This window comes from Struthio camelus, chromosome 2 (assembly GCF_040807025.1).
Source record: "Struthio camelus isolate bStrCam1 chromosome 2, bStrCam1.hap1, whole genome shotgun sequence".
Taxonomy (NCBI): Eukaryota; Metazoa; Chordata; class Aves; order Struthioniformes; family Struthionidae; genus Struthio; species Struthio camelus.
Genome location: NC_090943.1, coordinates 1,645,139 through 1,668,240, shown reverse-complemented (window position 1 = coordinate 1,668,240; position 23,102 = coordinate 1,645,139). Strand labels below are relative to the sequence as shown.

At 53.0% G+C, this 23,102-nt stretch overlaps 2 protein-coding genes across 8 annotated transcripts in view; both read left to right on the top strand.

The window, feature by feature from the left end:
* The window catches only part of KLHL18 (kelch like family member 18), a 28,141-nt gene extending 9,365 nt beyond the window's left edge, over positions 1–18,776 (top strand). Inside the window, exons 2-11 of one of the 7 annotated variants that reach the window (XM_068934036.1) lie at positions 3,516–3,649; positions 5,288–5,418; positions 5,639–5,779; positions 8,619–8,817; positions 11,113–11,273; positions 11,581–11,717; positions 12,811–13,033; positions 15,615–15,719; positions 16,063–16,174; positions 17,477–18,747. In XM_068934036.1, the coding sequence (XP_068790137.1) occupies positions 5,354–5,418; positions 5,639–5,779; positions 8,619–8,817; positions 11,113–11,273; positions 11,581–11,717; positions 12,811–13,033; positions 15,615–15,719; positions 16,063–16,174; positions 17,477–17,863 (1,530 nt within the window). In that variant the 5' untranslated portion in view covers positions 3,516–3,649; positions 5,288–5,353 and the 3' untranslated portion in view covers positions 17,864–18,747. Of the gene's footprint in view, positions 1–1,327; positions 4,823–5,287; positions 5,419–5,638; positions 5,780–8,618; positions 8,818–11,112; positions 11,274–11,580; positions 11,718–12,795; positions 13,034–15,614; positions 15,720–16,062; positions 16,175–17,476 lie in introns of those variants that run through there. The other 6 variants (XM_068934035.1, XM_068934034.1, XM_068934032.1 and 3 more) reach the window with 6 other exon arrangements.
* On the top strand, positions 18,766–20,634 carry CAMP (cathelicidin antimicrobial peptide). The gene is made up of 4 exons (XM_068934037.1): positions 18,766–19,984; positions 20,078–20,185; positions 20,284–20,367; positions 20,466–20,634. The coding sequence occupies exons 1-4, from the start codon at positions 19,484–19,486 to the stop codon at positions 20,574–20,576; spliced, it is 804 nt and encodes a 267-aa protein (XP_068790138.1). The 5' UTR covers positions 18,766–19,483; the 3' UTR covers positions 20,577–20,634.
* Positions 20,635–23,102: the final 2,468 nt, after the last annotated feature.

Sequence of the window (23,102 nt, the reverse complement as noted above, 5' to 3'; positions counted from 1 at the left end):
AGTTGCATGTTGAACGATCCCGTTCTCTGGATGCTTTGGTCTCGGAGCGTATGCAGTTGTATCTAAATGTCAAATAAAAGGGGAAATTCCTTTGGGAGATCTTTTGAATGCGGCTGAAGAGGGCAGTCGGTTCCAAGCGTTGCACTGTTGTGTTAGAGCTGCTTTGTAAAGTCAAAACAAGAGCTGAACAGAATGTCCCTGCCGGCTGCACTATTGCTCAGGGAGTGCAGGGATGGGGTTTTACTCAACCAGGCGAAGCGTTTTCTGCTTTTTCTCCTGTTCTGCTGATATTCCTACAATTCGTGGGCAAGCCTGCGGCAGACTTCGGGCAGATGAAAGCCTCTTGGGGTAGCGTGGAAATGATATCAAGAAGAACGTGAGTTCTTTATCGCTTTAGCATTAGACTTACCTGACGGTAGCTCGACTCCATCAGGCTGCAGGCATGGGAAGGCATACTGGTTTGATCAAAAGAAAAAAATCGATTGACTCTGGAGATGGGGAGCACGTTTTGGATCCTAAGATGCAAGGGTGAATTGAGGGGGCGTGCAGTGTGTGTGTGTGTGTGTGTGTTCATCTCCAGAAGTGTTTTTTGCCTTGTACAGGAAAAACAGGAACTGTCGTTTGCCAGCAGCGAGGAGTTTAGTTGTTCCTTCAGGACCTGGCATTAAGTGTTTATGGTAGGAACATAATGATAGTTTCTAGACCAGAGATCCCAATTTATAAATCTCCCTGAGGGCCCTCTATCATTATAGGAGCAAGTTTAAAAAAAAAAAAAAATAGAAAAAAAAGAATTGCACGTTTCGTGCCGCCCAGTACCAGGGAACAGCTTCCCTTCAGCTGGCAGTGATCACACCGCGCAGCTGCATCAGCCGTTTGCGATACAGGCTGCGCAGATCTAGCTGTTGAGCACAGGGGCCAGTCCTCCTCCTCCTCCTCCTTCCCCTGCTAAGCCAGCAGAAAACTATTCCCTTTTTTTGGTAAAGCTCATTTCTGTTTTATTTCCCTGAACTGGCTCATCGCAAGGTCAGGCCAGCATTAGCGCCCGTGCAAGGGAAGCAGTTAGCCGTCCGTGAAAGGGACGGCCCCGCTGCACTGCTTCGGCAGCATCAGCAAGCCGTGCCCCACGCGTAGGTGGGGAACGAGCCGGGGTAGGACATTTCGCCCTGCTCGGGGAGTTAGTTGAGGTTTCTCGCTGCAGGCAGTCGAAACAGCCTCCCGATCAGTTCAAACTCGGCCTTGCCCGTGCGGGGTCAGCCCCCCTGCAGTTACGCCGTTAAACGGGGCATTCCCCACTGTAAAATCTTTTCCCTAAAGAAGCGGGAATGCCCTCCCGAGAAAGGAGGCTGCCCCTTTGAGACGCTGTGCAGCTCAGAGCCGAAAGGGTGGTGCTGCCCAGGTACGGGGTGTTTCTCACCCTGTGATGAAACGGCTCTCGTTAGCGTGGCTGGAATCTTGCTGAATGACTCGAAATGATTGCTTTTGCAATAACCAGACGTATTATTTGCAGTGAGGCTATTTGATGGCAGCCCGTCATGAGGTGAGATCACTGCGAGGCGTCCCTGAAGCCGTGCAGCCTTTCCGGGAGAGGAGAACTGGAGAACTTTCATGTTGGAAAGCCTCTGCTTCGCATGGACTCTTGGACAGTGCTAAAATCCGTTGTGTTTGGACTCGCCCCGCTGGGCTGTAAAGCATCTGTCGTGATTTTGGTCCATTGCTGCCTTTCCTAGGGAGAAACGCAGGCCGTGGAGATGTGGTTTTAATATACATGTTAGAGAGGCAAGGTCAAAGAAAACACTTGTGCTGCGAGTAGGAGGTGGAGGTCCGGAGCTGCAGTCTTGAGCTCCCACCACTGCAGTCATCTGAGTTAGTTTAAAAAATTTTCAGCAAAATATATTTCAAAGAAGAAATGTACCTAGTATGGAGGGAAAAAAAAAAAAAAAACAGACTGGGGTGTTTATCAGCCCCTTATCCTTGACCGAGGGCTTTGACAAGCCTCTCCTGTGCTGCAGACTTCCTTTGTGGGCATATACCTGTAGCTTTAGCAGCCTTGGCAGTCCTCCAGCTCTAAAATAAGGGTGATAACACTTAGACCTTTCTCTATACGTGATGGTTCAGAGCTGGGGAAGCAGGAAAGATGGACCTGGTTGCACTGCTGAGCTCCTGCAGCTTCTGCCTTTTGCATGCATGATGCACCAGCCTGATGGATGGCGTGTGTAATGCTGTTAGGATATACTTTACAGACGTTTTATTCCTCCCGTCAGTAGCAGGTAGACGGGGCTGGCAGCAGCTGATGTGGGCCTGGCTGGCAGAGCGGCTTCATCCGCAGGGTAGGAAGGGGCTGGAGAACGCGCGAGCCCGTGGAGCTTGCTGAACAGGTCAGGCGTTTCTGAGCCTCTCAGCCGGACTGTGGGTGGGTTGAGCAGCAAATTAGTTATCTTGGTCATCAAGGTTGCAGCTGGTCACAGCTAAACCTTTCCCCAACAAGAAGTCCCAAAATGAGAGCTCCTGAAGCACTGTGCTGAAGCCTCATGGCAGCAGGCTGAATACCGAAGCAGTGGTGCTTTTATTTACCGGTTGAGGTGCCTGTGCTCTGCCAAAACGTTGGCTTTGCTTCTGTAGCGTACAGAAAGAGAGCAGTGAATTGCGCGGAAATCGGCGCTTCTGCAGTAAATGCTTAGCTTTCAAACCCTACTGGACAACCTGGAAGGGACCCCAGGAGGCCATCTGGTCTGTCCTCCACCCCAGAACAGGATCAGCCTCGTTCACTCTTGCTGAACCCTTGCAGTTTCTTTCATAACAGGTTGCGTAGCTCTATTTATGTACCTTAACGGTGTAATTCTTGTGTTTCTCTCGTGAGCAGCACTTTGGACACTAGCTTGCATGAAGATACAGAGAGCAGCAAAGTCCTCGATATGTACATGCATTGAACTTGGCAATTGGCCATAGGGAGAAGGAAATGAAAACCAAGCACCCATGGACACAGTGAGATTTCGTTAGCTTTCAGAGGGGCAGAGGTTCTTGAATCAGATTTCCTTCCTCTTGCAGGCTTTTTCTCATCAAACAGTGTATTTATAAGTGTTTTAAAATATCTTACGTTAAAGAGACCAGGACAGAGTTTGTGTTCGCTTACGAGCGGCTGTTTAAAATTAGAGCGCAAAACCCTGTAGTGAGAGGCACTGACAGCGTTGATGACTCAAACAGAGCAGGGCTTGCGACCTTGAGCTCAGTCCCCTCTGACCACGGGCTCCTTTGCGAGCCCTAAAAGCCTCACTTCCTTTTGCCAGAGATCGCCATCTCTGTCACGTGGCTAGAAGAAAGCTGGGGATGTTTCTGCATGGTGTGGGACTGAGAGTTGATGCCCTTGCTGTGGCCCAGTGCTTGCTTTCGTAGAGCTGTGGGAGTCTTGCTGCTCTTCTGTAACTTCCATGCTTGGTCTTACCATCTCCGCTGCTATAAAACATCCGTCCTCATGTTTTACCTTGTTCTTTTCCATTTCCTCTGCCTCTCTCCTGGAGATCTTTGTCCTCGTTTGCCAAGCAAGTCTCGTTCAGTCCTTCTTCTTTCTCCACCGCGCTCCGGCTGCTGTTCGGCTTCCTTGGGAGCTCGTCTCCTCCTGCTCAGCGCCGCCACGTGAGGGCAGGAAGTGGAGGTGAAGTATGATAAGTTAGTAACCGAGTTAACAGCAAAGGGAGCAGAGCGCTAAAGCAAAGAGAGAGTGCTGTTTTAAATTGGAAAGCCCTATCAGAGCTGGCTGGTCCCTGCAGCTGAGGCAAACAGTGCTGCGAGCTGACCGCGTACTAAAAGCGAGCAGCTCCCGGTTGTCTGCACGTCCCGGTCGTGCAGGCAGACTTGTACAAGCAGCAGCCAAATGGTCAAGCGGGTTTGAAAAAAGCAAAACAGCATTTGTAAAAGAGTATGCTTTTTTAAAAAAGCAAAAAAAAAAAAAACCATTTATGCATGTTTTATAGTGCCTGATTCCCCCTTTTTTTTTTAATGTGTCAGGTGTTTTGATCTCTAAATACCCAGCAAGTTGTATTTAGTGAGGTTGATAGCTCCGGGCCTAGAGGGAGAGGCAAGGCACCGTTGGTAACCATGAAAACCCCAAATGCAAACATTTTTGTTAATAAGCTGCTGTGAAAAGTTGATGAGAAGCATAGAGTAAAAAGAGAAGGGCTTTTAGGGTGACCTGGAGAGGAGAGGTCCTACTGTGCTCAGCTTGTTTGACCCAGCAAAACCAAGCTCAAAAGGGAACATCTTGCTCGCAAGTGCGGAGAGGGGGCAGTTTTGGCACAAACTCAGATGGGAATAAGCTGGTATGAGTGTAGTTAGCCTGGAAATCGGAAAAACCTCCAAACCACCAAAGAATCAGAACAAAAGCCTGTATAATTTTGAAGAGGATGAAGTATCGTGTAGCGTCCGCAGGAGCGAGAACTGGAGTCGGAGACCCAAGAAGCGCCTTCCAGGTCTCACTCCTTACAGCTCAGAAACGCTCTTTAGAGGATATAAGTGTGAGCTGATTTAGTAGAGCAGGTGAAAGTGAGCCTACACAGATTTGAAGGAGATGAGCCATTGAGCCTCCAGGTTCTACTGAAGGCGAGTGATGCTGAGCATGAGCTGAAGATGCAAAACGGACATCCAACAAGAAAAGGGCATGGGCTTTAACCTGTAAGCTGGTCATCGGTTCAGGGGAAGAGCTAAGGAAAAGGAAGTAGCAGTCAATTAGCCCAGCTTTTAATTCTGCAGAGTAACTGCACTCGGTGACGCACGCTGAGCGTCTGGCCTTCGTGGCTGTTTTCCTGTGTCGAGGGTGTCTCGGGAACAGGTGGGTGACGTGGAAATCCTGACTGTCGGATGTTGTGGGGAGGGCGTTATGTGAAGCACGACCATGGGTGAATGTTTCCTGTGCAGAGCGGGTGAGGGAAGCAGATCTAGGTTTGAAACTTCCCTGTGCAGTGGAGTAGCGGGTTAATCTGCACACATGATGGAGTGAACCTGGCTTTTCCTTATTAGCAGTCTGGAGATGGCCCACTGTTAGTGTGCAATACTGTGTCATCTTTGCCCAGTTCAATTGTCATGGTAGCTTATGAGGAGACGGAAAAACTGGATTCAAAAGGCTGAATTCAGTTCTAAAGAGACAGGCTGCTGTCATGTTCGCAGGTGGAAATGGTCTGACTTTCAGCCCCCAGTTACTGCTGGACTGGCAGAGCTGTATTACAGTAAATCTGGATTCTGCGGTTAGTGGTGGATGGTGCTGATCTTTCCTCCTTCTCGTTTTGTCCGCTTTTAGGTAGGGGACCATAAATTCAGTGCCCACCGGATTGTGCTGGCAGCTTCCATCCCGTACTTCCATGCCATGTTCACCAACGACATGATGGAGTGCAAACAGGATGAGATCGTCATGCAGGGGATGGATCCCAGGTATCTTCCGAGGCATCCGAGAGAGGATATGCAGATGGTTGCGAGGGCTTTGCAGGACTCTGCGTTGTCCGTGCAAGTCTGCAGACTTAAAATCCTACCATCTTATGAACCTACCTTATGAACTGATCTAGACAGGATTTTTCTGTTAGTAGCGTGTCGTGCTAGGTTAATTAATTGGTTTGCACGCAATGGATTTTCTGCCCTTTCCCTCCTCCTTTAGTGCACTTGAGGCTCTGATCAACTTTGCCTACAACGGTCACCTAGCAATAGACCAGCAGAACGTCCAGTCTTTGCTCATGGGGGCAAGTTTCCTTCAGCTGCAAAATATCAAGGATGCCTGCTGCACTTTTCTCAGAGAGAGGTAAGCGGCTCATGTTTCCGCTGTGCTTTCTGCTCACCCACGAGAGCAAGCGCCCAGAAGGAGGGTTTGGTGGCAGGATAGTGTGGCGTTCCCCTCTTTTGGGGTTAGGGCAGAAAGACAGACAGCCACAAAGCTTTAGTTGTCTGTGGCTGGCTTGGGGCGAAGGAGGGTGTCTCCTGCCGGCATGGTAATGGGGTCTGCATCTCCCGAGACTCATCATTCACTTTGCCTGTAAAATAAGTTGCCCGGCTTATGAGGCACTACAGGTGGGGCATGCTGCAAAGCCTTGGCTGGCCATGGGAATTAATACCTAGGGCAAAACTGACTCAACGTTTCCCTTTTTCAGTTTCAGCAGACGTGTCTCACTAGAGTCAGTTGATGGTACAGCGTCCCAGTGAGGGCACTTTAGTGTCTTTTGTACCTTTAGAAACTATTCCTCTGGGACACTAGTGAAACAGCTTCACCCCAGCTTTCTAGCAGGCTAGTTACCCATTACAATGCTGCGTGACTGCCTCTACCATTAACAAACCCACAGTAGTTACCCTTTACTTACGCTGATGTATGTGGGAGTGGAGGAACAAAAGGACTGTAACCGAGGTGCTGGAAAGGAAGGCACAGCTTTAAAATGATCCCAGGTTTTTCAATTCCCTAGCTGGTGTTTGGCTGTAGGACTGTTCCAGCAGCATGATCTGGAAACTGAGAAGCTGGGTTATTCTTTGGAAACATACCGCACATATTTTAGATAATGCCAGGGAAACTTGTTTGATTTCCGCCCCCCCACACACACACACGCACACCTTTTTTTCTTTGCAGCTGTTCAGCATATTCCATACTGTGATGTTAAACATATCTACTAAATAAATTAAACATCTTGGCCAGTTGTTTTCTTAAAACTGGACTGGGGAGAAGAAATGTGTTTCCTCCATATTCAAGATGTTTCAATTTATAGGTCCGTGTACTTCCAAAATTTCCCTAGTTAGTTGAAAATTAGGCTATATAATGTTACAGTGTACTCATTTTTCTTGCAAAATGATATTTGGGGTACTGAATATAACGCCAAGCTGGAAAGAAATGGGTTGCATTGATTTCTTTGAGTCCCCACTAGCTTTAGGTAGCTGTGTCTATATCGAGATTAAACAAGGTGGTTTGGTTTCTCAGAGATTTAGCTGCCAGACTTCTCCTCAATCTACCAGCAGCAGCTAGTTGTCCTAAGTGAGGTCCTGGGTTAGAGGCACAGCTGTCATTTTGATTAATAACAAGAAAATGTGTGGACTCTGACCATCCTGAAGAGCTGGGACATGTACGTGGAGCTCTCGCTCTTAAATAGAAATAAGATTTGGGATATTTTTAGGCACTTGTGCACAGACAGGTCTAGTGCTTTGACCAGGCCTTCTCTGGCTGTGTCTCAGCTCACAAGGATCTATACGTGACAGCCGTGAGGCTCTCCTGCTCAGAACGGACACAAGCTAACCCCTGCCGTGAGGTGCGCCCTTATGTCCCCCATATAAGTGCCACGTAAGCTCAGCTTGAGGATCTGGGTAACTGTAGTCCAGGTCCAGATTAAATAAAATGTCAAAGAAAGAGGAATACAAGAGGAAGTGTGCAAAGCGTGATCTTTGGACTTGCTTAGAGAGCCTGAGAAACGCAAGAGGTATCCAGTGAGCTTTTCAGTACAGCCATGCGAGCCCTGAGAATCATCCAAGCATGCAAGTCTGGCCCCTTGCAAGGGCTACGTACTTGCTTTTAGCCCAGCGTACAGCAGTAACTTAAAGCAGGGTGTTTGCCCCGAAGTGGATACAAGCGATGCTGCATCTTTACATGTGTCTGGACACCGCTGTCGGTAGGTGGGCCTGCTTTTTGTGGACGGTTAAACACTGGAACTGTCAGACTCCAAAGCATTTCTCCAAACTGGCCTTCAATCTAATATCTGATGGTTAGCACCACAGAACAACAGAACTAAGGGCTCCTGTTGAACAGCAACATGCCTGTATTGGGCAAGGCTTCTTGTTTGGATGGGAGTGTCCAGGACACCTACCTGTTTCTGTGTTTGCAAGAGTCACTTGGAGCTGGCACATGCACGTGGCAAATATCGTCTTTTCCAGCTTCTTTATGCCACTGAGCAGCCTTGATGCAGTGACTGGCTGGACTGGAAAGAGGCTCAGATCTGCGGCAGTACTTCTCACTGTCTAACCTCTAATTGCAAAAGCATCTTTGGTGATAAAGCCTCCTCAATGTCAGGAAATGGCTTTGTGAAGCTGTAACGCAGATGCTATTCTGGAGTACTTGAAAAGATACAAGATGGAAAAACAGAGAGGGATTGTTGGTGTTTATGCAACGTGCTTGAATCCAGCTTTGTCTAGTGCTGGAGTTTTTTTTTTAAAAAAAAAAAGAAAAAAAAGAAAAAAAAAAAAAGAAAAGGTGCCAGATGCAAAGCCCAGGGACCCAGAGACGTGGGGGAGAGGGACTGCTGTGCAGAGCCTCACACCTCCACTCAGCTGACAACTCGCATCCAAAGAGTAGAGCCGGTAGTCTGTCCAGTGGCGCATCTGAGGGGAGACTTTAGGTTGTGATTTCCATCCTTTGGGTCTGTTTTGCATCCACCTTCAGATCCCTATGCAGATACATTCATTAATGAGCTGGAATCTGCCATCCGTTGTTCTAACCAAAAGGTTAGACTCTGAAGTGGGCGCAGCTGTGGCTTTCACTATGTGTCTCATCCTCTGACACTTGCTGTGGTGTGTGACTCCAGTTCACGTGTAGTGCTTCACTGGACCTGTTTGCAATTCTGTCCTCCTATTAAACTGATGTTACTTTTGTTCTCCTCTTCCCCCTGGCCCAGGCTTCACCCGAAGAACTGCCTGGGAGTGCGTCAGTTTGCAGAAACAATGATGTGTGCCGTGCTCTATGACGCTGCCAACAGCTTCATTCATCAGCACTTTGTGGAGGTATCCATGTCAGAAGAGTTCCTGGCACTGCCCTTTGAAGACGTCCTGGAGCTCGTTTCTAGGGATGAGCTCAATGTGAAGTCTGAAGAGCAGGTGTGTATGTGCATCTGCTATGGGATTTGGTAGAGGAAGCTTTTGCCTTGGAGGACTTTTGTTTGTACGGGAGTGAAATGGGAAATGACCCTGCTCCTGGACTGACTGAAGCTGAGAAGATGCTCTGGCAAGGTGGGGGCACTGGGAGGTGCCAGGCAGAGCCCTGTTGACTCTTTCAGAGCCCCGCTTCTTGTCTATAATGCCAGTATGCTCCTTGCTCTGAGAAATGCCTGCCCGAGTATCCTGGGCTACAGATTTTGCAAAATATTGCACTGAGGTATTTTGGTCCTTTGGTGACAGAGGTGCAGCCTCTGAGTCCTGAAGACTAGCAATTGTGTCCCTTACTGTTAGTAAGTTGCTGGTCCTGGGGAGGAGATGATAAGGGCATAGGCAATAGCACAGAGCCCTTCCTCCTAGAGCTCAACGGGCATGTTCCAACCCCGGTGCAAAGAAGTGCTCTTGAGGTGGAAAGAATTTGCTGTGAGTGCCACGGCATTTTATAATGAATATTCCACTGAATTTGCCATCAAGAGGGCTTCTTTAGACAGTATTGTTCCTAGAATAGCCATGAAACGGCGCTGAACCACTTTGGGACACCTAAACAGCCATGAGAACCTATCGCTGCCGATTTGGCGAAAGCCTGGGCTGACAGTCTGCAGAAGAAACAGACCCTCTCCTCGAGCCAGCAAATCTGTCCTGCTCTTTCTGAGGAGGTGACTAACAAAAAGCAGACCTGCAGCTGTCTCCATGTAGGGCGAGACAGCGCTTTGTAATCGGGCTGTCTGAAATGGCCCTGAAGTGGGGAGGAGGGGGAACCTGCTTCGTATTCCAGCCATGCTGCAATACCATACCACCGAATTGTGTCTCGCCAATTTTTCCGAGTCCTGAAGGCTGATCCTTTGTGGGGCGCGGAGGAGTCCAGAGATTCTGGGAGAAGAGTTTCGCCCCTGGTGACCTTTTCCTCGCCCCCGACAGCTGTCACCCTCCTCTTCGGAAAGGGCTATGTTTTACTGCAATGCAGCCTCCGTGCAGCTTAGAAAGCACCTAGGGAACGTGGTAGAACGGAAGTAAGTTTTTTAAGATCACAATTGTCCTTTTGTACCTTTGCACTGAAGGTCTCAGGAGAGGTGATGTGGGAGGCTCTGGCTCTCTCCACCATAAATGAAAGGCTTTATAGTTTTGTTCCAGTCTAAGGTACTCCTGACCTTTTCTCCACAGCCACGGGTTGCCATAAAAGAGCACCCAAAGCGGGTGCGTGCACATGGTGTCCGGTCGTCTGGTTCAGAGTAAAGCTGTCCCACCAGGTGGCAGCCGCAACCACCGTGACCGGCACTCCTGAGGCTGCTGTGGGGTTGTGACCTCCATGAGCTGAACTTGCGGATAGAATCGAGGCTGCGGTGCATGAAGTGTGGTGGCCTTAAAGCGTGCCTAATGGTCAGCGCTGCTGCTGGGGACGTTGTGGCCACTGCTCTATGCCTGGTGGGCTCTCTGCCTCTGACGGCAGCGGCAGGACTAGGGCAGTCCTAACTGGGATATCCTCATCTGGATGTAAATGCAGTAGTATAGGAGGACAAACGAGCTCAGGCTTGAACCGTGGAGTTAGGTGAACCAGAGGGTACATCTTCAGTGAAACTAGGCACCGGGCTCCCTTTGTAATCTGGAGCCAAGGGCATGCTGTAGAGTTGCCATCCAAAACAGGGCAGATGCTCTGTACTTTGAAGACCTCTGTCTCTCCAGTGACTGTGAAGGGAGCCTAGAGAGACCAGCTCTATGTGGACATCTGTCATGTAGTTGTCCAAAGTTAAAGAAAGGAGCCCTCACACCTAAATGTGGGGATTTTGTTTGTTTTTCTGTTTTGGTTTGGTTTGGTTTTAGTAGAGCAGCAGCAGCTCTTTTCTTCCCAGATCTGCTGATTTTTTTTTTTTGATACTGAAACCCAAAATTTTGCATTCTGTCCCGCCTCCTCTAACAAAGCTCTCTTTCCAGCTCCCTCATCTCTCTGCAAATGTTTGTGCTAAACATCCGGTCCCATAGGACAGTGGATCAGTATTACTGCAAACTAAGTCGGGTGTGGAGAAAGGAGTGCTGAAGCCAAGCCAACCTTTTAGGCGTTCTGCTACAGCAGAGCCCTCTGGTGCAACGCAGAGCATCGTCGTTCCGTCTTGAAACCGCGTCGTCTGAGATGAGGGGAAGATCAGTGTCAATTTGTAGTTTCTTTGCATGAGACAGCTGGCAGCAGCAGGAACTTGCAAAAGGAAAAAACAACTTCAGCTTTCCTTGCCTCTCTCCTGGCAGGTGTTTGAGGCTGCGTTAGCCTGGATACGGTACGACCGAGATCAGAGAGAGTCGTTCTTACCTGAGCTCCTGTCCAAAATCCGCCTGCCCCTTTGTCGGCCTCAGTTTCTCACTGACCGCGTGCAACAAGATGATCTGGTCCGCTGCTGCCACAAATGCAGGTGAGGCATTAGAAAACCACCCAGCAGATAACGGCTCTCAGTTCTGTTTACAGGTAGCAGGAATGTAGTCCAGCAGCCCTGGAGACTAAAGTTCTCTCTCCATGGACAGAGCATCTCATGCAGCAAAAAACAAAGCAGCCTCCCTGTTCTTAACCTAACAGCAGGGCTACGTTGCCTTCGAGAAGAATCGGCCATGGAGGGAAAAGTCAGTTGCCTAAATCTGCATCTGGCTCAAGGCAGTCGGATTTCATCATAGTGAAGACCAGACTCAGCTAAGCTCTCTTCAAATATTTGCTTTTGATTTCAGGGACCTTGTTGATGAGGCGAAAGATTATCACCTCATGCCAGAGCGCCGGCCGCACCTCCCAGCGTTCAAGACCCGTCCTCGGTGCTGTACGTCGATTGCAGGGCTGATTTACGCTGTTGGAGGGCTTAACTCAGCAGGTACCTTGCATATCCATTCCCCGCAGCGGAGAGAGCAATGTAGTTTGCCAAGTAAGATGAAAGGATCGTTAACTTTCCTTCTCTGCCCCCATGTGAAGTGCTGACCAGTTTCTGTGCAGCACTTTCACCTTTCCAAAGGGACACTAAAATGCTCGAGGTGGCCATGCCTGTGGATTAACATCCTCCCCTGTAGAAATTCTGTCTATATAGGGTTTATTTAGGACAGCTGCTCTTGTGTATCTCATGAAGGTACAGCATTTTGAGGACAGCGTCCTTGCCTAGTCACCTGTTTTATAGCAACGTGAAGATCCCAGAGATGCCAAGCTGAAATTGGTGGAGTTTTTGGGTCACACGTGCAAACACAGCGTGCTTGCCTGAGCCTTGTCGTAAGATAAAAGGAGGACAAAGTGTTTATGAAATAATCTGCTAGAGCCACAAACACCCTAGTTAGCCTGGGAAGTTTCCACTGGGTTTTTAAAAAAGTGCCAAGGATCAGCTCACTGGTGCCAGGATCCAATTAATGGGTACCAGCTGGGCGCTGTCTTTTGGGGTTGCCGTTCTGCATTCACACTGCAGCACGGCTGACTTATCCTACAGAGAGGCTGCGATTCCCAGAAAACTGCAAGACCAGTAGATGTGACCTAGTAGATCTCAAGCCTCCTGCCCCTTCTGAGGCTATAAAAGGCCCCACTTCCACAATCCAGGACTTCTAGAGTCTTACCGTACAGGGTGTGGGCGAGATTTGAAGCACTCTGTAGTCATTTTGTATTGCAGAGTGCAGTTTTTATGAATTTTCCAATAAACACTGAGCAGGTTCTCTTTGTGGATGAGTAGAGGTGCGGCTGGGAAATGCCTCTGACTTGACTTTCATGTGGGAGCAGGGAGGCTGGAACAGGAAGAGTGAGAGCTCAGCCTTTCCCCCAGAGAACGGCAGGTAAAGTCCACGTGCCAGCCCCTTCTGTGGAGTCTGGGCAGCAACTGTTTATCCGTCGCATCCCTCTGCCACGGGCAGTTTTGCTAGAAGGTTATCTATACAGCAGAGATGGAAGAATTGGTCTCCCCCTTTTAATTTGAGTAGCAAATTTTTATGCAGGTGACTCGCTGAATGTGGTGGAAGTCTTTGATCCCATTGCCAACCGCTGGGAGAAGTGTCAGCCGATGACGACGGCTCGGAGCCGAGTCGGTGTAGCCGTGGTGAACGGACTGTTGTATGCCATTGGCGGATATGACGGACAGTTACGGCTGAGTACCGTGGAGGTTTACAACCCAGAAACGGACTCCTGGTCCAAAGTGGAAAGTATGAACAGCAAACGAAGGTGGGTATGGCTCACTTAGTAGGGAGGGGACCTTTGGAGCAGATGGAGGGGAAGAATTACCTTGTAGAAAGCCTGGCAGGTGTTGGGTAGTGTTGGATATCAGATGAGTTTCCTGTTTAGGAAAGTAGCAAAAAAGGTCAGTGCCTCTTCTAGGATGGATACTCAGAAGAGTGGAATTATATGGGAAGGAGGTAGGTTTTGTCTAACCACATTTGGGGCACTCGCACTGAACCTGGGCACTGCTCGTGAGTAAGAGGGGGAGACTGTCAGCAAGTCAGCAAAGTACACCCGTGTGTCAAGGCATTGATTTATGAGGAAAACCATTAAGATCTTGGTACATAAAAAGCAGCTGCAAATCGACTGCGTGTGGGCTGTTAATTACAGAGATCTCTTATTTTTGGTGGCAGCACGCAGCGAAATCAAACTAAAAGAGCCTATTAACGCTCTGCTGAAGAGATCCGCAAAGGATTGCGCTGGAGTTCCATAGGACGTGGTCAGAGCCCCTTTTCTTTATGTTGTAACGCTAGACAGTAGATAAAGTGCTGGCAAGAGCAACGTAGGGAACTCTCCTGTACTGCTAGGAGCTGGACTAAACCCATTTTTCCATCTCTGTCCGGCGCTAGCATCTTCTTTTCTCACCAGAAAGCGTAAGAGACTCACAGGTGGGGAGAAGAGAGAAGTAGTTTTACGATCTGGAGAGAGGAGTTTACAGCTGAGCGGAAGGTGTCTGTGCTTGATGAACAGAGCTGCTGCAGTTCCTGACCAGGCAGAGGAGTTGCTTTGTGGCTGGGTTTGGAAGCATACCCTGAGTTATGTTGAAAACCCACCTATTAAGTTGTGTGGTCGTTCTGTCCTCCCCACCCCAAACACGGCAATTGCTTCCCTGTTTAAATGTATTCTTGGCTTCCAGTGTTTTTACTGTGGTTTTCCTTGCACTCATGCCTGGGCAGTGAGAGTTGTTAAATTGTTCACTTTTCTGCAAGCTTTGCAGCACTTTTTTTACCATAATGGTTTGTCTGGTTTGTTTTTTGTGGTCCAGAATGTCGCTCGCTTGGGAAGAATGCGAGCGGCTAAGTACATGAAATCTCAGGCACAAGGCTGGTAGTGACGACGTCTCCGCGACTGCTGGCGTCGCGCTCCTTTACAGGAGCGTGTCACGTAAATAAGTCCTGGTCATTTTGCTGGTCAAAGCCTCATGTCTGGCTCTGAGGCAGAACTCATAAAATCCTGGAACCGTTTCTAGCCAGTGAGGTCATCCACATTTTTAATTTGTAGCAGAAAAGCTCAGTTTTTCCATAGCAATGAGGTTTCTTGGATCATCGAGCTTTTCCCACAATGAGAGGCAGTGGCTCTTCTTCCATAATTGGGTTGTTCTGCGTTGAAGCCAAGCAGAACGGGTATTGGATACTCTTGTGCAGAGAAAAATGACAGTGATTATACAAAGCTATTTGGCTCTTGCAGTAGTGCTGTGGTTTTATCATCAAGGATGTGTTCCAGGCTTTTATGAGAACCTCTTATGACTTCACTTTGGAGGTGGGGTTCTAGTCTCTTGTTCAAAGCGTCCCACTCGATAGCCTTTTGGGCCAAATACGTGATTTACAAGGTATAGTGGCAGGATCAGAAACCTCAACTGAACGTTTAACAGCAACTACTGTGTCTCCTGAGGCTGTGTAGTTGCTGTAGTTTTCTGGTCACCTTCCACCAGCAGCAATGCGGAAGCCCTTCCTAGGAAGCCAGAGTTGCTGGGATTTCTACCGTGGTCTGGGTCACGGTTTCTGCCTGCGCTTTGCTTTAGTTCCTTCAGTCAGGACAAAGGGGTGTGTAAGCATCTTTGATGACTTGCTACCTGTGAGAACCTGCGTTCAGATGAGATCGAGTGGTTGAGCAGAGTGCGGACATGATGCCATGTCTTTCATGTCTAGATCAGCTGAGCCGATTCTCTCCAGTTGCCATCTAATTTACAGAACCTTGTTAGTGTCCGCAGCTGACGGACTCGGAAGGAGGTAAAGGTGAAAGCTGTGGTTATGCAGCTACTTTGATAAGGCTCCAGGCAGGCAGTTGTTGAAAGAGCAAGTTTCACCCTGTCCCTGGTCATTCCCGGCCTCTCCTTCAGGCTTGCCCTGGTGCGAGCACAGCTCTCAGTAAGCTGCAATTGGGACGCAGACTCAAGTGAAAGTTAACCCTGCCCAGGCAGGATTGTCCTCAGCCCGATCATCTCTTCCTTAGTCCTGCTGACAGCAGAGGAAGAGCGAGAGTAAGTGGCAGCTGAGTGACACCACCTACTTCAGTAGCAACATAGATTTATGCCAGATTAAAGAAGACTTTAAGCACTGCATCAGGCATCATGCTGCCCTAAGACCATTATTCCCTCAAATGGGAGACGGTGTGCCTAGAAAACCCCCTTGTGAGACCTCTCGGGAAGCTGTTAGCTAGCCAGTTGTCGTTGACTTGTGTAAGCCGTTCCCTGTACCGAAATCGATTACACAGGCAGTAAACCAAGGCAGGTTGTGGAGATTTGCTCTGCTACGGATTGTGTAGCAGCGTGTAAGGCCAGCTAACAGGGTCGTGCTGTTTGTTTCAGTGCAATGGGCACAGTGGTGCTGGACGGTCAGATCTACGTGTGTGGCGGGTATGATGGAAACTCATCTCTCAACTCCGTGGAGTCCTATTCACCAGAAACCAACAAGTAAGAGCTCTTAACGCCCCGCAGCTTTTCCACCGGTCTGCTGCTAACGTAGCGCCACGCTGCCCGGCGCTGCTGGGAGGCCAAGCTGTAAAATGCACGTGGTGAAATACGTGCCAAAGGCTTTATATCTTCATAGCTGTGTGGTCTCCCCTCTAGCAAGAGTTTACCTTGGTGCAAGCGAGTGAAACCAGTGGCTTAAATGCAATAGGCAGCAAAAGGAGAATTGCTGAAACAGAGTCCTGGAAAATGTGATACGCTTGCAATCATCCGTGGAGCTGCTGGGGGCAGTGTGCGTGCCGTGCCTGCGGGAGCCCCTTGCTAACCTCTCCTCTCCCTCGATAAGGTGGACAGTGGTGACCCCCATGAGTTCCAACCGCAGCGCTGCTGGAGTCACCGTCTTCGAGGGCAGGATCTACGTGTCTGGAGGGCATGACGGCCTACAAATCTTCAACAGCGTAAGTGTGCGTGATGTGGGTTCAGGCTGCCAAAAGCCTTGTGCAGAAATTAATCTACTACGGGTAGCCTAAAGGGCTTTTCCTAGCTGGGGCTAGGAAAGCTCCGCGCCCTTTCCTTGTGCGCCCAAAGTCTACGTTTCCTTAAGTATTTACACCAGGAAATGATGTATCCAGGACTCTTCCTCCTCCTCAGGAAGAAACGAGCAAACCAGGTACCCGCTGAGAGCTGGACTGGGACTGCGGCTCTTGTTCCCCGATGCCAAGGATTGAGCATTTTGTTGTCTCTCCCCCTCCTTCACCTTTTTAAAATCATTTTAGCCAGTAATCGTGTCCCTGCTCCTTAGAGCTCTGAAGTGTCCTAGGTGTCAGGCACTTCCCTCTGCTCTCTTTGCCTGTTTGGATGCAGTTTCAGAAGCTGGTTATCTTTGAAACAAGCTTCGCAGCAGGGGGAGCTGACAGTACAAGGCCTACCGTGCTCTCTTCCATCTGTTCCGTGTCTCAATTCCCTGCTTGTCCTCTAAAGAAAGGTGTGTTGTGGAAGAGATAACGTTCATCTATCCGCTTGGCAGTGAGAATGCAGGAAGCAGTATCTGAATTGGACTTGTCAGTGATGCACGGCTCTCAGAAAGCACCTTGTAATAAATGATTTGTTGGAAGCGGTAATAACTATTTCTGCCTTCCTTAGTGGATGAGGTGCAGGTTATTGTCTGCAGCCTGAAGTACCCCAGAGCCAGTTTCGGGCCAGGGAACTACCAGTCTGTCTGTCCAAATTCATTCCCGAGTTTAACAAGTTTGGGGCGGTGCTGGCGGTCTCGCGGATGGAATCTGTCTTAACGGTGTCTCCAGAAACGCGAAGAATAAAAAGCTTTTATGAACTTTAAGGGTGTTCGATCCAGTTGGTGCTGAGGCTCAGCTACCCGTTTCGAACACCATACGGAAGTTGTTGAAAGGGGAGAGAGGCAGAGGGAGCCTCTTCAAAGCTGTGTTTTCTGTGGTCTCTGCAGCGTGTTGGGTGGGGAAAGAGGTCTCTCCCACCGTTCGTCTGCTCCAGCTCACCAGTGAGTTACTGGACTCGGGGCAGAAGTAGCAGGGAGAAATGCAGTGGCTGGTGGGCATCCAGGATGTCAGAACAGATTAATAACGATATGAAACCTAATTGCACGAAATCAAGAAACAAAGGAAAAGTTTTTCTGGTCTGCTTACACTTGTGTAATGAGAACATCCAAAGTCTCTGTACTCTGTGCTGCGTGGAAGACTTCACACAAGAATCCCCTTAATGCTGTGGCGTTTCTGTGACTGCAGGTGGAGTACTACAACCATCACACGGCCACTTGGCACCCTGTCGCCAGCATGCTCAACAAACGCTGCCGCCACGGAGCAGCCTCTCTGGGCAGCAAGATGTTCGTCTGCGGGGGGTACGACGGCTCCGGCTTTCTCAGCATCGCCGAAGTCTACAGCTCCATGGCGGATCAGTGGTACCTGATCGTCCCGATGAACACTCGACGGAGCCGGGTCTCCCTTGTTGCAAACTGTGGTCGTCTTTATGCTGTTGGGGGCTACGATGGACAGTCCAACCTCAGCTCAGTAGAAATGTATGACCCGGAAACAAACCGCTGGACGTTCATGGCTCCGATGGTGTGCCACGAGGGAGGGGTTGGCGTGGGCTGCATACCGCTCCTGACCATCTGAGAAGGAAGCGTTTGGGGGCTGTCTTTTAAACGACAATCTTGGGAGAGGTTCAGAAAGCGTTTCGTAATGTGATAGCCGGAGAGGTACATTTCCAGGTGCTCAAGTGTCATTCACAAACACGCAAAGACTTGACAAAACAATCCCTACCCTTGACTTTTGTCCCCAAAGATCAAAAATTTGCAATTCGGTGCGAGCGCGTGTGCGTACGATTGGCGGGAGCAAGGACGTACCCACCTCCCTCTCTCCTGCTTTAACCTTTGCACGGACCTGTGGCTAGGCCAATTCTTCCTCTTCCCGTTTGTTCTAGCTGTAGCAATGAGCCATGTGCATGTGGTCTGCTTCGGGTTGTACCTTTGGGAAGTGATGTTGTAGTCCGCGGAGGGGGCGAGTCTAATTGCCACATAACGGCCGCACTGATGACTTGGAGAACGCTTGTGCGCCTTCTGGCAGCAGGCAAAGCCACCTTGGCGTCGTGAGCGTTTGGCTAGTGACGGTATTTGATGCCGCCTTGAGCTTGCTGCTTGGCACGGTAGGATCTTCCCCAGTTTACCAAAACGAAGAAAAACAACCCAGCGTCGGTGCTGAGGCCGCGTCCACGTGCGACGGCGTGGGCTCCGCTCCTTGCACAAGGCGGCGGTAGCTTCTCGGAGCAGAAAACGCGCTTGGGTCAGCTTGATGGAGAAAGCTCGATGGGGAAAACTTCTCCACAAGAGCCACATGATGGAGAAACTAGGAAGAGGAAAACCAGTCAGTTAGACCATCTAATAGTTTTAGCAAGCCTTTGAGGGAAAATGCTGAATGTAAATGACACTAAGCAACAGTCTTCAACGATTTCAAAATAGGAAATCAGCCAAGGTGTTAATTATAAAGACGTCCCTTAAATTAAATTTTGACTTGCATGCTTTTGTCACGTAACCTGGGCTTTGGTTTTTCAAAGCTGCCGTATGCGAGGTAGAAGTTGCTTCCGTGAAGAAGCAAGCGGAGCGAGGGCTGAGCAGGATCTTTCGAGAGGAGCAGGAAAGGCAGGAGCTCGCGTTTATATTGTCGGCGGCGCGAGTTCACTGCGGTGCAGCCAGGTGTTTTGGGGAGGGGGGAGGTCGCGATGTGGCCTGGGCTGACCGCGCCGAGAGCTGCGGCTCCGCGGTGAGACGCCCCTTCGCGGCGCAGGGCGGACGACAAGCGTCCTCCGCGAGGGGCCGGCGGGAAGTCGCTCCTCCGTGGAGCCGGCCCGGCCGTAACCCCTCGGAAATCAAAGTCTCGTTTCTTCCGTTTGGCTACGCCGGGAAAGGTCTTTGCGACGTGCTCGGTTAAGGCAGCCGCGCGACGGAGCCTTCCTGGGGCTCTGGACCGTGGTGGAGCCGAAGCGGGTTGACCTGATGGCTCCCAGACACCTTGTCCCGTTTGTTCCTCTCGCCTCGCCACGGGCACCAGCTCCAACCCTTTCCTTGGCTCTCTTCCCTCCTCCCATCGCGAACGAAGGGGGCTTCTGCCGGAGCTGCGTGATGGGCCACCAACCAGCGAGCTGGGCTGGCGGGCAGCTCCCCAGGGCCCGTTGCCCCCGATGGCGAATGCTTCTTCCAAAGAAGCAGCAGCAAAGGCGGCTCCCGGCCCAGCGGCGGGATGGAGGTGGGTTCCTCACGCCGTGTTGACCCTTCCCCAAAAAAACAAGGCTGTCTGGTTTCACCGGGGGGATGTTCGGTGGGGGTGGGGGGGTCCTCCCGTCATACGGCTAAGGCTCTACCCAAAGGGAAAACGCGTTCCCCCCACCCCGGCCCCCGCGTCCCCCCCGCCACCGAGCATCACCTGCTCCGTCCATACCGTCACGTGGTGGAAGAGCCGTTGGTGGGGGCGAGCCCAGGGGTTGCCCAAGCGGCCGGCGTTGCCCAACGCGGCGGCGGGGATAAAAGGGGCGGCGAGGGGGTCCGGCCACGTCGTGCCGCCGCGATGCCGGGTTGTTGGGCGCTGCTGGCGCTGGTGGTGCTGGGGGTGGCCGAGGGCTCGGCCGCGCCGCTGGCCCTCACCTACCCGCAGGTGCTGGCCCAGGCGGTGGACGCCTTCAACCAGCGGGCCGAGGTGCAGAACACCTTCCGGCTGCTGAGCGCCGACCCCGAGCCGGCGCCGGTGAGTGCGGGACGGGGATGGGGACGGGGACGGGGGGGGGGGACGGGGGCAGCGGCGGGGAGCTTCACGCCGCCTTCCCCGTCGGCACGGCAGGGCGTCGAGCTGAGCAGCCTGCGGGGGCTCAACTTCACCGTGATGGAGACGGAGTGCGGGCCCCAGGCTCGCAGCCGCCTCGACGACTGCGACTTCAAGGAGAACGGGGTGAGCGAAGCGCTGGGGACCCCCTGACCCCCGCCGTCCGCCCCCTGCCCCCCCCGTCCTCCGCTGATGTCCCACATGTGTCCGTCCGTCCCCTCCAGGTCATCAAGGACTGCGTGGGGACGGTGCAGCTGCTGCAGAGCTCCCCCGAGATCGACCTGCGCTGCGTGGACGCCTCCTCCGACGTGAGTGCCGCCCCGGATGCCGGGGCCCCCCCCCTTAACCTGGCATGATCCCCCCCACCCCCACCCCATCCCCGGTGACACCTCTCTCCTCCCCGCAGCCGACGCTGGTGCAGCGGGGCCGCATCGGCCGCTTCTTCAGCAGGATCCGCCGCATTCGGCCCAGCGTCCACTTCGACTTCCGTGCCCGTGGGACGCTCCGCCTGGGCTGAGCCAATAAACCCGAGCTGGGCTGGTGCCCCGCCGTCCCACCAATCCGCCGTCTCACTGTCCCTCCGTCCCGCCATCTCTGCATCCCACCAACCCGCCGTCCTGCTGTCCCTCCATCTCACCATCTTGCCATCCCACCGTCCCTCTGTCCCTCCATCCCGCCATCTCTCCATCCCACCAACCTGCCGTCCTGCCGTCCCTCCATCTCACCATCTTGCCATCCCGCCGTCTCTGCATCCCACCAACCTGCCGTCCTGCTGTCCCTCCATCTCACCATCTTGCCATCCCACCATCTCTCCATCCCACCAACCTGCCGTCCCTCCATCTCACCATCTTGCCATCCCGCCGTCTCTGCATCCCACCAACCTGCCGTCCTGCCGTCCCTCCATCTCACCATCTTGCCATCCCACCGTCCCTCTGTCCCTCCATCCCACCAACCCACTGTCCCGCCGTCCCTCTGTCTCTTGGTACCTCTGTCTCTGTCCCTCCATCCTGCCGTCCCTCCGTCCCGCCAGCGGGGACCGAGGCATGCGGCATGGGCCCCGAACGGGGGCTGTGGGGGCGGAGGCTTCGCCGGGGGACGGGGAGGGGGTGGCGGGCGCTGCTCGGTGCTGCCACGCTCCAGGGAGCCTGCGACGCTCTTCCTGGCCTTGGCGAAAAGCCCCCGCGCTTGGATCGCCGCTGCCAGCGGGCGGCCCGGGAGGGCAGGGCAGGGCCGCGCGAGCCAGGGGACTGGGCAGCCTCCCCGGGGATGCTTGGGGGGACACGGGGACGGAGGGGACACCACGGGGGTGCGGGGCTGGGTGGGATGCCTAGGGACACTGTGGGGATGTGGGGACTGGTGGGACACCTGGAGGACACCGCGGGGATACTCAGGGGGATGCGGGCTGGGTGGGGTGCCTGGGAGGGACGTGGGGACGGGTAGGACACCTGGGGGACACCACGGGGATGTGGGGCCGGGTGGGATGCCAGGGGACACCCAGGGATGCTCGGGGGGACACAGACTGGGTGGGACAGCTGGGAGGGATGCAGGGACGGGTGGGACATCTAGGGGACACCATGAGGATGCGGGGCTGGGTAGGACACTCAGGGAACACCAAGGGGATGCAGGGTTGGGTGAGACGCCTAGGGACACTATGGGGACATGGGGACAGGTGGGACACCCAGAGGACACCATGGGGATGTGGGGCTGGGTGGGACGCTTGGGGACACTGTGGGGACATGGGCTGGGTGGGACACCTGGGGGGGATGCAGGGACATGGGGACAGGTGGGCCCCCGGGGTTGGGACACCACGGAGTTGTCGGGACAGGTGGGACACCTGGGGACACTGTGGGGACATGGGCTGGGTGGGACACCTGGGGGGGGGGAGACACAAGGACATGGGCCAGATGGGATGCCCAGGGGGGATGCAGGCCAGGGGGGACACCACAGGGACATGGGGCAAGTGGGACACCTGGTGGGAGTGTGGGGACATGGGTCTGGTGGGATGCCTGGGGACACCACGGGGATGTGGGCCAGGAGGGATACCTGGGGGGGACATAGGGACATGGGTCCGGTAGGACACCACAGGGATGTGGGGCAGGTGGGACGCCTTGGAGGGATGTGGGGACGTGGGGCGGGTGGGACGCCTGGGGACACTGCAGGGATGCAGGGCAGGTGGGACACCTGGGGGGGGACATGGGAACACCACGGGGATGTGGGGCAGGAGGGATGCCTCGGGGGGACATAGGGACATGGGTCCGGTGGGACACCTGGTGACACCGTGGCGTCGTGGGGCAGGTGGGACACCTGGGGACACCATGGGGACATGGGCTAGGAGGGACACCTGGGGTGGGGGGGGACACAGGAACGCAGGCTTGGTGGGATGCCCTGGCAGGTGACACAGGGACGTGAAGACGGGTGGCATACCTGGGGACACCGTGGGGACATGGGGCCAGGTGGGACGCCTGGCCCGGACCCTCCAGTGCCTTCTCCCTCGGCGAGCGCCGGAGCAGAGGGTGGCACACAGGCTGTTGGCAGGGGTCCTGTGTCCCGACACCCCCACACCGGGGGGTCCTGTGTCCCGACACCCCCACACCGGGGGGGTCCTGTGTCCTGACACCCCCCACACTGGGGGATCCTGTGTCCCGACACCCCCACACTGGCGGTCCTGTGTCCTGACACCCCCACACCGGGGGGGTCCTGTGTCCCAACACCTCCCACACCGGGGGGGTCCTGTGTCCCGACACCCCCACACCGGGGGGGTCCTGTGTCCTGACACCCCCCACACTGGGGGATCCTGTGTCCCGACACCCCCACACTGGCGGTCCTGTGTCCTGACACCCCCACACCGGGGGGGTCCTGTGTCCCAACACCTCCCACACCGGGGGGGTCCTGTGTCCCGACACCCCCACGCTGGCGGTCCTGTGTCCCAACACCTCCCACACCGGGGGGGTCCTGTGTCCCGACACCCCCACACTGGCCGTCCTGTGTCCTGACACCCCCACACCGGGGGGTCCTGTGTCCCGACACCCCCACACTGGCGGTC

Coding starts and splice junctions, on each gene's coding strand:
- CAMP (XM_068934037.1), top strand. CDS start 19,484: ATGGAGGTGGGTTCCTCACGCCGTGTTGACCCTTCCCCAAAAAAACAA. Junction 19,985..20,077: donor CCGACCCCGAGCCGGCGCCG/GTGAGTGCGGGA, acceptor TCGGCACGGCAG/GGCGTCGAGCTGAGCAGCCT. Junction 20,368..20,465: donor GCGTGGACGCCTCCTCCGAC/GTGAGTGCCGCC, acceptor TCCTCCCCGCAG/CCGACGCTGGTGCAGCGGGG.